The sequence below is a fragment of the Nestor notabilis genome, unplaced genomic scaffold (genome assembly GCF_000696875.1).
Source record: "Nestor notabilis isolate BGI_N333 unplaced genomic scaffold, ASM69687v1 scaffold11095, whole genome shotgun sequence".
Taxonomy (NCBI): Eukaryota; Metazoa; Chordata; class Aves; order Psittaciformes; family Psittacidae; genus Nestor; species Nestor notabilis.
This window is the reverse complement of record NW_009927936.1, coordinates 10,854-24,808: the sequence shown is the minus strand read 5'-3', so window position 1 is coordinate 24,808 and position 13,955 is coordinate 10,854. Positions and strand designations below refer to the sequence as shown.

Below are 13,955 nucleotides of genomic sequence, written 5' to 3'. Positions count from 1 at the left end.
TCCTGCTACCAAAAAAGGAGTTTCTAAACATTTTTTAAAAATGGATAAACCACGCACAAAAAGAATGAATAAAATGACAGAAGTTATGCTCTGCAAATAAAGATGTGCCAATAGAGAGTATTTATGTCACTTTTTGGTCTTCAGGTTTCATGCCAATAACCAAAGTTGGGAGCTGAAGCTCCCTACAGTATTACATGAGAAAGCACAGTTCAGTTCACACAAATTAAAAACTGAAGATGTGTGCAACTATGTATTAAGAGGTCTAAACAACATGAAATTATAGGAAATGTTTAAAACTCCCACTTAAACAATATGTTAAAAACTGTTGTTGGAACTTGTGGCAACAGTTTTAAGTATAAAGTACCCAAATAATGTGAAAAGTACAAACCAAATGATAGACACACTCCAAAGCAGAGCTGTAGAACATGCAGAATTAATCAAAGCAGTATTCGCAAAAAAGAAATACTCATAATAACCTAATACATAATTTGTTATTTAATACACACCTCTTGTTTCTACAGCATGAATACATTTCCTCACAAAGTTGAAACCTGCTTCATTTAAGAACACTACGAAAACAAAAAAAAGGTTATTATTTTCTAATGTATCAATACACAATTCTCAGTGTTTAGCTATGTTCACATGTTAGTCAGGAAGGATTGATACACATTTACACATGAGATCACGATACTTACTCTGTAAGAGTATTCTTATAGATATAACCTTTGCACTCAAATATCCAACTTTTAAATCATTAGTGGATCATTACAAGCAGGATATTAAACTGTCTTGCTCAGAAATCAGTAGGCCCTCTACACATATGTATTTGTGTCAATACAGTAACAGGTTAATAACATATATGTGTCAATATGATGCTAATGGCAATGTGCACTTGCAGCCCAGGAAGCCAACTGTATGCTGGGCTGCATTACCAGCAGCATGACCAGCACAAGGAAGGGGATTCTCCCCCTCTACTCCACACTCATGAGACAGACTCTGGAGTACTGAGTCCAGCTCTGGGGCCCCAACACAAGAGGGATGTGAAACATAAGTCCAGAGGAGGCCATGAAGATGATCAGAGGGCTGGAGCACCTCTGTTATGAAGAGAAGCTGAGAGATTTGGGGTTGTTCAGCTTTGAGAAGGCTCTGGGAGACCTTATATAGAAGCCTTCCAGTATCTAAAAGGGGCCTAAAAGAATGCTGAAGACGGACTTTTACAGAGCATGTAGACAAGGGGGAATGGCTCTAAACTGAAAAAGGGTAGATTTAGATTAGATATTAGGAAGAAATTCTTCACTGCAAGGGTGGTGAGACACTGGAACAGGTTGCCCAGAGAAGTTGTGGATGCCCATCCCTGGAAGTACTCAAGACAAGGTTGGACGGGGCTTGGATCAACTTTTTCTAGTGTGAGGCATCATGGCAGCGGGCTTGGAACTAGATGAGCTTTAAGGTCCCTTATAACCCAAACCATTCTGATTCTAATACAATTACACACAAAAATCTCACAGTATCTTTAAGTATCCTCATTTTATTACTCAGTGTATATTTAATAGGTGCATATAGACCTAAAGCCCAAAAGATGTGATGGGCTGAGCCCAGTTATATGAGGTACAAGGCAAAGTGCCGGGTCCTGCAGGAGGTCACAACCTCATGGAATGGGGAAGGGTGGCTGGAAAGCTGCTCAGCAGAAAAGGTCCTGGGGGTGTTGCTCAAAAGCAGCTGACCATGAGCCAGCTTGTGCCCAGGCAGCCAAGAAGACTGACAGCACCCTGGCTTGCATCAGAAAGAATGTGGCCAGCAAGACCAGGGAAGCGACTGTCCCAGCACTTATGAGGCTGCACCTCAAATCCTGTGTTCAGTTCTGGGCCTCTCACTACATGAAAGACATTGAGGTGCTGGAGAGTGTCCGAAGAAGGGCAACAAAGCTGATGAAGGGTCTGGAGCACAAGTCTGATAAGAAGTGGCTGAGGGAACTGGGGTTGTTTAGACTGAAGAGAAAGAAGCTGAGGGGAGACCTTATCACTCTTCTACAACTACCTGAAAGGAGGTTGTAATGAAGTGGGTGTTGGTCTCCTGACCCAGGTAACAAGCAATAGGAAAAGAGGAAATGGCCTCAAATTACACCAAGGGAGGTTTAGATTGGATATTAGGAAAAATTTCTTCACCAAGAGAGTTTTCAAGCACTGGAACAGGGTGCTCAGGGAAGTGGTGGAGTCACCATCCTTGGAGGGATTTAAAAGACATGTAAATGTCTTTTAGTCCTATTAAATCATACAACTTAAGGACATGGTTTAGTAAGACTTGGCAGTGCTAGGTTTACGGTTGGACTTGGTCTTTTCCAACCTAAATGATTCTACTATTCTATATAGGAATTTTATTTCAACACAACAGCATGCATTTTCATTTAGGTATATAGACTACTGATAAAAACTTTTTATAATTTTGTAAAATATACTGTAGCTTCAAAGCCAATCAATTTTTTTTCCAATTTATGTTTGATAGTAATACGAAAATTGAAGGCTTTCTTACAGTTTACATAGCTTAGGATGTGCTTTTGTGTAACCCAGTTGTGTAAGCCAACAGACAGTTATTTCATAGCAACAGAATGAAAATGTTAAATAATTAATCTCTCTCTTACACACATATATCTAGAAACCTGGACATTACAAATTACCAATATTCAGTAACTACATAAGTAAAGAACTTACTTTCTTCCTTCTTGCTAATAATGGCTGGCAAGGTGTAAATCTGTAAACAGAAAAAAACCCACAGCAGATCAGTATTTGCACTTTAAATTCTTTACTGTTTTGTTGGTAGTTGCAACATGCTGTGCATTAGCTTGCCACTAGGGAAAAGCCAACCTTGCCTTTCATCTTCTCTTGATATTGAATGCCCTAGCATTTGATTTGCAGACTACCAAATAGTTTAAAATTCAGTACAACTACTGATCTTATTTCTGTACCATTTCAGTCAAGCAAGAAGCTTGCAGAAACACTTTTCTATCTCATAAAACCAATAAACCATTTTTTCCCCCCTTAGATACAGGTCTGACATCACCCTCATTCAGTGGATATTTTAAGAGCACATTAATAATGGGAAGAAATCTCAGACTGTCTCTCAGTAGCTTTCAACACAGTTTTATGCTCTCTGCAGTGCCTTTCAAGATGGTGCTAATTGTTTACTTCACGACACTACCCAAAAGATGGTTTGTCTTTACCAGGGCAGAAACTATCAGTTCACAGATGTTAAATCATATTAGACAACATGCTATCATGTTAAACATGAAATATCCTAATATAAAATAATAATATTTAAAGGATTAAATTCACTAATAGTTCTGCTTTTCTAACTTTTACCTACCTTAACTATGTACTTGAAATAGTATCTCACAAAGAACAGAACTGAATTTGCCTCTACTATAACAGAGTATCTGAAAGGCATACTAGCTTCTTACTTTAATATGTGCGCCATGAAACTGTTAAAAGAAAATGAAAAAATATCCTTACTGGTTCCTTTCCATCCATAGCTTCGAGCCAAAGTTTTCGGTTGGATTCTGAAAAAGCCTGCAGTGTGATGATTCCAGGTCTGTCAAAAACATACACATACACTGAAATTACTGATTTCTTTTTCTCAAACAGTATCCAAAGTCAGAATCCAAATACATATTGACATGAAGTGAACACATATAAGACATAGAGAAGTTAAAGAAAGTTGACGACTTCTAACACAACAAATAATTTTGATGTAGATTTAAGAACAGGTCTGTTTTGTAAAAGTTTGGTACTGCAACATGTAATTTTAGACTCTTAGTCTTAAGCGCTACAACCCTCTAATAGGTATGAGGTACCTCCATATTGCAAAATGAGTTATACGCCTGCAAATGGGATCCCATACAACCCATTTTTTAGTGGGGAGGTGCTCAGGGTGGAAATCTCAAGGACAAGATATATCAGCTCAATTTGACTAAATATGTCCGTACCTGAACTCATTATCTACGTTCCTTTCATAGCAAATGAAGACCAGTAGGTACTTTTAATCTAAAAGTCATCATATTCCAAAATAGACATCCAAAGTCAGTCAAAAGAAATATGCCCCAAAACTGTTGCCTAGAAAAAGCACTTTGAAATAGTATCTCAAGTCTGGAGATGTAAAGCCAATTGAGCTGAGTACTGTCATGGTGCAGGAATTTTTTATTTCAGGGGAATCAAAAAACCAGTTTGTTCTGCTGGCTGTACTCTAACCACTGTGACTGAAGTCAGAAAAGTGGCCTATCCTCTCTTTTGATGAAGCTTTGATGTTAATAGAAAAAGAGTCATGGGAACTAGTGAAGGGATGAGGAAACCAATTTCAATCTTTGTTCCTGGAATAATTATATGAACAAACAGGGAAATATAAAGAGTTAGTCTCTACTTGCGATCACAGGCAAATGAGTTCTTTAAGAAATGCTTTCAAATTAATTCACTCATTGGCCAACATAGAATGCCCATGTGACAGTAAGAAGTCCTGGTCCCACACCAGTGTAGTGTATCTCTGCTCAAACTTTCAGCAGACTGTCCAAAATGGTGAACTTTCTATGATAGGTTCACAAATAAAGGACACTATAGATTTTATCTTCCACCATAAAAATAAATACACAAAACACCAGCATCCTTCCCTACCTCCTCCAAAAGACATACGTTTTCACCTGTATTTAAAAAGCATGCAAGAAAGCAAATGGACAACAGAAAATATCAAAATGTGTTCACACATAAAAATTCCAAGCTGAGTATTTTGTTTGCTATCTACTATCACAAGTATAAAAAAATACAGTTAACGCAGATTAAGACGTATAACTGTTTTTCTATTTTCTTAAACTCTAAATTTATTTCTGTTTTAATATTCTATTTGCTTTCTACCCAAAGATTCTTATCTAGGAATTTTTCTCTCAAAAACATTTTAGATATAGAAACTGATTTTTTTTTACTTCTTTCTATTGTGACTGCTGCTTAATATTTCAGTTGGAAAATTGGACTTACAACCCCTTGGTCAGCATGTACAGAAAGAACAGAAGTTTCTGAGTGTCACTTTACTTCAGGGTTAGAGATACCTACTTTTAGCTCCGGATTTCTGATGTAACCTGTTGGCCAAATTTGCCGTCATTGCACAGCATGTTTTAACACACAAATATCTAGTACCATAATCCCTGGAGTAAATTTTAAATTAATTATGCCAATTAGAAAGGCTCACAATGTGTGTTCCTCATTACTTGCTCACAAGGGCTTCTTTCAGTTAAAATGATTCCTTCAAGAAATGCGTATCAGTCTGCAAAGATTTCCAATGCTTTAATAAAATAGTATTTCATATAACGTTTCATAGAATGCTGCAAATAATAAGGCAGGGAGAGAGTTATCTCTGTGAGATAAAGTGTTTAGAGACAGAAGTTAGCCAGAAAATCTTGCAAGAATATTTTGAAGACTGGTGTAGCTGCACAGTTTTGAGAAGAGCTTTTTCATGATGAAAGTCATACTCTCACATTACTATGGAAATTTATCTATTGTTGTCAGTTTTCAAAAGTTTTTAAAGAACTTGAGGTTTTTCTTTGCAGGCGATGTCCAAGATTATACTCCCAGTAAAGAATATCAAGTCTTGAATTTAAAATTAGTTCAAATGTAATCATTATCACAGCCTTCTGAATCTTCAGTATTCCAGTACTGTGTTCATATTTATATGAACTGGCTTACATTCCTAGTCATTACTGTCATCAGTAATAGCCACTGCATTTTCTCTTTCTTAGGGGAAACTCGTTTTATCAACACAACATTCAGAAGAGATGGATGTTGTCCTTGTATGTGAACTCCCACCAAATATTTCTAGGTATTTCATTGTCTATTTACCTCCTCTGCTGACTTGTACAAAAATTCATTACTTCCCTGCTGAATACCAAATCAATTGGAAAAGTGAACTTTCAGCGTGTGGAAGTCAGATCCTTGTAATAATGACCTAATAACTTTGTATTGTACTCCTGTTTCAACCTTCTATGCAAGTTTCCAGAATGCCTGTAACTTACAGGCCATGCAGATATAATCAATCAGAATGTTCAGAAGGAATAAATAACATGTAAAAAGTGCCTATAACTGTCTCTCTGATGAGAACTTGAAGAACTGCAGATGGAACTAACTTTTCTGTGTAGTTTTGCTGAACTGTGGATGTTCGAGTAGAGTAAGGGAGACAGAAGGGACAATGCTCACTTGTGAATATGTTACAACAGTACTGACACAGATGTGTCTAATAAATGCAATTCTTACTAAAAGAAACAACTACGAATCTCAAACTCAACCTGTCAATTCAATCTTAGGAGCTTTCAAGAGACCAATTAGTCTCAATATTTGTTCATATCATATTTCTATTTCTTAAACCTGAACACACTCAGAAATCTATTTTAGCAAAATAATGTATTATATTTAAAAGCACCAAAGTAGCCTCAAAATTATTACATAAATACAGCAGCTCTGAATGGAATTTAAAATGACAGCAGCAGTTGTAAGATATTTCTTAAGAGAACGACTACAAAAGTCAGTCTGTTTATCATATTTTAAGGGAAAAATTAATTCAATATTTCTCTTTATTCTCAAGCTTGGAAAAAATACATTTACAAAGTTCCGTGTACATACACTTCAAATACAGAAAAGCTGTTTTAATCTATCTTATATAATTATAATATCCAGGAATAAGTGAAAAATAAACTAACCAACTTGTAGAAGTAATTTTCGAAAAAGAAAAATTACGTGCTATCATACATTTCTGAACAAAATATATTGGTACAGAATATGCTTATTAGTATTTATAAAAATAGGTATGATCTGTTCCTAAAAGAGGGTAGTCGGTTGTGATACAGGTGATACAAGAATCCATGTTGTATCTGCATGCAAACATAATGTGCTTAAGACAACACCTATGCAATGTAGTGATTTTGTTAGAAAAAAGGTTTGAACAAGTAAGGGCCAACTCTTGAGAGCCTAGTTTGTCTGTATAAAAGCCTATTGAGAAATACGTGTTCCCATTACAGGAGTAATTATTAGATATTGGTTACCAGGGCTTTTATTTTTAATTATTTGCAATATGTTAACACAATGAAAAAAAAAATCAAACCTCTCAAATACTTCAATATCAAAACAGAAACGTTTGTCAATTGAATCTGTCTTTCTCCTGATGCAAGATTTTAGCTTGAATATTTCTGGTGAGCTTGTGACAAGGCCATTCTATAAAACAAAATAAAACAAAATTGGCACAGGCAGTATGCTGATACACCTTGGCTTCACATCTTAAATTTAACTGTTTCAACTGTCCAAAGAATGTGACTTATGACAGGGATTAAGATTTCTTTAGGAACATATACAATAATTTCTCTGTATATAAATTAAGACTACAGTTAACAGCTTTCTGACACATACTTGTTATTTAATCACTGTGTTTCAGAAAACTCCCTAAATTCAAAATTTTACAAACATCAGCATGTCTAATATGATTATATGTTACATGTTAGAATGAGTATTACTAATCAAAAACTGAAACTGGTTGCCCACAGAGGTGGCCAGGTCCCCACCCCTGGAGATATCTAAAACCTGATTGGACACAGGGTTCGATAACATGCTCTGGATGAATCCAGATTTCAGATTAGACTAGATGATCTCCAACCCCCCCTTCCAAATATCATCCATTCTATGATTCTGTGCAAATGTGATTTGATTTCTTACACATTTGGAACCACAACATTAGACAATTCGTTATGCAGTTTATTTAAATACTTTATTTATCTACACTGTAAAAGACATGCACTGCTTCATGTATGAAAACAGCCGTATGATATGGTCACATTTTTTTCAACAGTTCCTGAATGCTTAATATAAAAGATGGAATATACAGTTCATGTATGTGCAACTCACCACTTTTCCACCAGATTTTGTTTCAGCTATACTCATTGTAAATGTTTTTGTTCCTTTATCATAAGTGCAGTAATGTTTTACCCATGTAAATCCAAGAGGTCCTAGATGAAAGAGAGATAGTATTAAAAAGGATTATTTTGGCATTTTATCACTATTTTAGTTAGAGAAATAAAGCATAACAGCATCCACATGTAGCCTACAAAAATCAGAAACTACCCTAATTTTTTAATTTGGACATGTTGTTCAGGTATAATTTTCAGTTACTGAAGCTTTATAAGGTTGGCCAACAATGTTACAGCAGACTGATTTTCTCTGTCAACTGGATGGGTAACAGCATTTTACTAGTGTAAACAGGCAGGAGACAGGAAAGATCCTGAGGACTTTTCTGCCTAGGAAATACAGTTGAAGATTTTATCATCCCAAGTGAAGCACAAGGATTCAGTATTACATCTTTTCTCTGAGGGAACCTTGAAGTCTGGTATTAGGTCCACAGAATTAGATGAAATCCTGAAGTCAGAGTGCATTTCCCTTTACTTTCAGAGTTCTTGTCAAGACTAACAAATGCTTTTGGTAGTATCACAGGAAGGCTATTCTTCTATCTGTTACCTTAAAAAGAGTGCGTAAAATGGCACTGGCCCAGAGACAGATTTAATCTTATGTAGTTGAACACTGACAGGTGACTATATTATGTGAAAGGAAAGGAACAGTGCACTCTAAAAAAATAGTGGGTTGGAGATGAGGGATAAAATGCTGGTTGCAGAGGTGAGACCTTCAGCAAGAAACACTGGCTTCTTGCCTTGGAAGGTGTCCTGCTGGAGAAGAGGTGCACAACTGACTGTCCACAAACTGACAGTTGAACACACTCAATATACCAGAATTTAATGTACTTAGGGATTCACTAGTTTTCAATTTAGATTCACTAGGGATATACAAGTCTTCAATTTAGACAGCCATACATGCAATCGACAGCAATCGCTAAATAAGTGGATATATGCCTTATGCTGGAGAGGTCTCTGATGCAGAAGATATTTTCACTCCTGGATTATCCAGAGCTTTTCTCAGGCATTGCTGTGAACCTCTAGTGAATCTGAACACAAAACCCTCTTGAATTTAAGTTCAATGGTATTTTAAATTTTGCCCATATCCTGTCTTAGATACAAGTATTTATAATGTGCTCTTTGCTATGAGGGCATTGAGTAAATCTGCCCACCACTTCCATAATTCTCTCCACATCCTAGAAGAAAAATTAAGATCTCACACAATTTTCTGGGAAAAAAAATATTTACTGTAGCACACAGAACAAGATAAGCTCCTGGATTCCTACAGATATATCTGGAGGGCTGGTGCACTGCAGAGCACAGGATAATTCAGTTTTTTGCAGTGTGACTGCTCCACCTTGGGCCATACCAAGAAGGAAAAGCGTGTCTTTCCTCTTGGACAGCATTACGCTTCAGAGCTTGGCATTCAAATATGTCCCTTCTCTGCAGAGCCATCACAAAGGTAGGTGCCAAAGCAAATCACACACACATATATGTATCTCTATGTATATATGTATAATGCAAATTCAGAATAGGAAAGGACTGGATTATACTTACAACCCACATTTGATTTTCCAATTCGTTTCAATGCGAGTTACTCACGGCAAAAATATGATACTGATTTTTTTCAAAGTACAGTACTCTGGATCTTTTAATCCTTTTTAAAATGAAAGACCTCTAAGTAAGAAACCAACCAACCAACCAACCAAGTATTTTAAGTTTGGTTTGGGTTGTTTGTTTTGTTGTTTGTTTTTTTTTTTAACTTAAACAGTTCAATAAAAATGGAAGGTGTTAAAAACCTAGTAGTTTTGCTATAGGTACAATGCCTTTGCCTTTTAAATGTAGACTTCCATGAAGGTGTACAAGACATTGTATCAGTCGTGTAAATCTGATGTCTAGCAATCCAGAAATGCAGATGTAGAAATTTACATGGTCTGTTATGCCGACTTGGAGAAAGCTCTCCAATCACCAGCATTCTGCAGGAACGTCATGCCGTGAATTAAAAAGTCAACTGGTTACCCACGCTCAGGTTCTGTTCCTGTATTTTAACTTATTTTCACTTAGTAAAACAAAATCTATAATTATTCTGAATCAATTCTCCTGCTGATGGCATTTCATTAACTCTTTTAGCACATATAAGAAGGATGAGCACTCTCAAAGAGGTTTTAGATGAGTTTAGTTGTCTGTTTTTCATTAAAAAATTGTAGCTGACACCTATGTTATGACTTTACACCTGTTACTCATGACTATCCATCTGAATGAAAACAATTTATAGCCTACTGCCATTTTTTATTTTTAAACATATTTACCACCATGCAGATCAGTAATAAATATATACAGGATTTACTCTCTGGAATAGCAAACATTTAACCCAGTTGCCCATAATTTGACAAAAGCCTATGGGATGATGGTTGTAGAAAGTAAACTGTCATGACAAGTAAATTTACAGCTAGTATCTTCCCTACTGACACAGAGATTACAGGCCCTATTACCCTTACTTTAGAATAAATTAATGAACAAACCTATTTTCAGTAAGAGGATGTCAAGTCGGCCTCTCACTATTTAATGAAGCACAGCATGTGCCCAATGCTTCACTCCTTTTCTGCCTCCCCCATTAGCAGGGCTCAGTGTAATTTCCACTTAACACAGGTTCCTTTTATCATTATTACTCAATTAAAACACAGAGGGCCTTCTTAAAACTTTCATAGCTACTGAAGGTAACTATGATAAGCACTGAGGTTCCTTTCTTTTAGCTCACATATTGAATAAAAACTAATTTCATTACGTTATTTAAAAAATCAATTATATATAGCTCCATGTAGTCTCTTCAATTATCATCCAATAGAGCAGCACTGAGAAAGACATCCTCAAAACTGAGAACAAGTGGGGTCAAGTCTGACATAGGAATTCTATATCCAGATGCCTTCTATTTATTTTTAGATTGAGAAATCAGGTGCAAAGTTGTATTTAATATTTTTGCATGAACGTGAAACTTGCACAAGTATGTATCTCAAAATACTGCTATATACTTTTCTAGTGTCAGGATAATTCCCGTAACAAGTAGAAAAATGAATAAATAAATATATAAATCTGGGTACCCCATGTAATGATAACTCTTACTGAGGGTTTTGCGTAATACTTCAGGTGATGTACAGTTTCAAATTATCTCATTTTACTTTTCACATATTTCCTGGTTCTGTTTTTATTCATAACATGATGTATTGCTAGGCTTTTCTAAGTAGTTTCAGACACTTAGGACAACTTTAGTTGTGTTCCTTCATTTAGTTCATCACTTCATTCTCATGTCTCATGAAGTGTATAAAACATAGGTGTATTTGCAGCTATTCTGAAGCCAACAGACTGTATTTAGAAAACTTTTCTTCTTCTTACACCTGTGTTTTCCATTGTGTGCAGGTTCATTTACTCTTAAGGTGGCTGGGTTAGTGGAGATGCCTGGTACAAGGTGGAAGTTGCTCTTGCTGGGTGAACATAGGCATTGTTCAGGCAGAGAAAGTACTAGGAGACTGTGGGGTTTGACAGGTAGAGACAAAGCAGAATGCTGGGAGCTTGCAGCTTCTGCAGTAAGGTGTGGGGCAGAGCTTGCTATCATCTCTGGGATGGCCAACAGCACAGACCTACCCACAAGGACACAGGGGGCAGAGGTTTAGCTGCTTACTAGTGGTTTGATTCCCATTCCATTGGACCATAGCTACTCTGAGTGCTTTTTGAAAAATCAAACACTTACTTTTCTTTTGAACCTCTCAATCATTTGGAAAGCAGCCATAGCAGGAATCTGCAGACATTCAAACTTGTGTTGTCCTGCTAACTAGACCATTTTCTTGTCTTGACTTTGATGCTGTGCCTTTCAAATTCAGTTAAAAAGCACATCTGTTATACTCACGTTTCTCCTGCACATAGAGATAGCCTTCCATTGTCCACTGACTTGGTGGTCTGTAATCCTGGTTGGCTGATTTCATTCTTTGCATGAGTCTCTCCACTTCCTGCCTAGTGCTTTCAAAGTTATTCCGGGTCTAACACCAAGAAAAGGAAACAAACAAAAAACCATATTATCTCATGAAAGTACTAATAATGCCAAGGAGACTGTTTTGGAGACCAGTAGAAGTATTTGCCAGAGACGTAAGCGGGGGAACAAAAAAAAAAGGCAATAAAGAATAATACTCTTCATTGCTCTAGAAGCATAGGAATAACACAGTAATGCAGAATTCAATTGAAACACACAAGTGTAAAGCAAACACAGTTGAGAACAGTAACATTCCTCCTTCTGCACGTCACTAACCTCAGAAAGGAGGTAATTTTATATCTTTAGGTATGCTTACAAAGTAAGGATATAGACAGACAGACAGGCACAGACAGACACCAGGCTGATAGCATAACCCCAAATGTGAAGTAGTAAGTCTCACTGAACCACTTGAAGTACAGTACATAAAACACTGATTTGGGTCAATGCCAGGCTAATGTCCCTAGACAGCTGTGGTCTCTCCACATGTAGAAAAGACAAATGTACTGTGTATCCGCATCTTCAGCAGTACCACAGCTGCTGATACTCAGAATAGGCAGGTTACTATCATGAACATTTTTTTCACAGGACTATGCATACACAACTAATAAGTCTAACATAAATACGCTAGGAAAAAAAGAGGTCACAAGTGACAGAACTGTGCCAAAAGCATGGAAGTACTGTGTCTGGCCTAAATATCACATATGTAACCAGGCATCTCACCAAGCAAACAATTAGGTAAAATGTTGGGATATTCATATTTGCTAATACCTATATGTATGGACATGGACATTTTTCCTATTGAATTCAGTGAAGCCAGGGTTTCCCCTCCACATATCTAGCATGGTATAGTACAGGAGAATTGTTATGAGGTGCCAGAGGTTTGATAATACGCATGTTAAATCTTCTTCCTAAGGAGAAGCACTTTTACTACAGGGGAAGGTAAAATTCTCTGAACTTTTCAGACCAAACTTAACAGAAGTAATTTTGAGACCTTCAAGAGAGGCATGTCCCGTGTTCAACTACAGCAGTCATTTTTTCTCCTTCTTAGTAGCTGGTGCAGTGCTGTGTTTTTGACTTTCAGTCTGGGAACAACGCTGATAACACCGATGTTTTTAGATGTTGCTCAGTAATGTTTACTCTGACCAAGGACTTTCTCAGGCTCATGCTCTGCCAGGGAGGAGGGGAAGCTGGGAAGAAGCAGAGACAGGACACCTGACCCAAACTGGCCAAAGGGCTATTCCATACCACAGCACGTCAAGCCCAGTATATAAACTGGGGGGAGTCACCCAGAAGGCCCAGATCGCTGCTCGGGTTGGGCTGAGTATCGGTCAGCAGGTGGTGAGCGGTTGTATTCTCTCCTCGTTTCCCTTAACATTATTATTATTGGCGGCAGCAGTAGTGGTTTTGTTTTACACCTTAGTTACTGAACTGCTCTTATCTCAACCTGTGGGAGTTACATTCTTCCGATTCTGCTCCCCATCCCTCTGGGAGTGGGGGGAGGAAGAAGGAGGGGATTGAGCAAGCAGCTGCATGGTTCTGGGTTACCGGCTGAGCTTAAACCATGACAACATGCCATTGAAGGGAGGAATGTCCCCATTTTGAGAACTTACCTCTGTTTGTCTATTAAGGTTTTAATTACTGTTTTTAAGCAGCCAGGACACTGAATCAAATTTTAGAAAACAAAGCCAAATGGACATACAAACTACATCACTGGCCAGCTGGAAGTGGAAGTGACAACAGGTCATGTTAGGACACAGTAGCCTGTTAAGTGCTGTCGGTCTGCCACTACTCTGCTACTCCTATGGCTGTTACTCTCCTGCTTTAACACGTAGGACAATTTTAAGAGGACAAATAGAAGTTCAGATCAACTGTTCTCTAAGACCTGAATGCAGAATGCAGTGGAGAGTATTACTTTTAACAGCTACAGTAGACAGGCTGAACCAAATTTTCCCTGAACAATGTCCTCCGTTTGAC

At 37.3% G+C, this 13,955-nt stretch overlaps 1 protein-coding gene across 1 annotated transcript in view; it reads right to left on the bottom strand.

Annotated features, from left to right (window-relative positions):
- The window catches only part of ARHGAP42 (Rho GTPase activating protein 42), a gene marked incomplete at its 5' end in the record, with an annotated part of 50,074 nt that overhangs the window by 26,415 nt on the left and 9,704 nt on the right, over nt 1-13,955 (bottom strand). The window contains 6 exons of the mRNA XM_010014289.1: nt 507-569; nt 2,709-2,748; nt 3,507-3,585; nt 7,129-7,238; nt 7,923-8,023; nt 11,862-11,991. Coding sequence (XP_010012591.1) covers nt 507-569; nt 2,709-2,748; nt 3,507-3,585; nt 7,129-7,238; nt 7,923-8,023; nt 11,862-11,991 — 523 coding nt within the window. The remainder of the gene's footprint in view (nt 1-506; nt 570-2,708; nt 2,749-3,506; nt 3,586-7,128; nt 7,239-7,922; nt 8,024-11,861; nt 11,992-13,955) is intronic.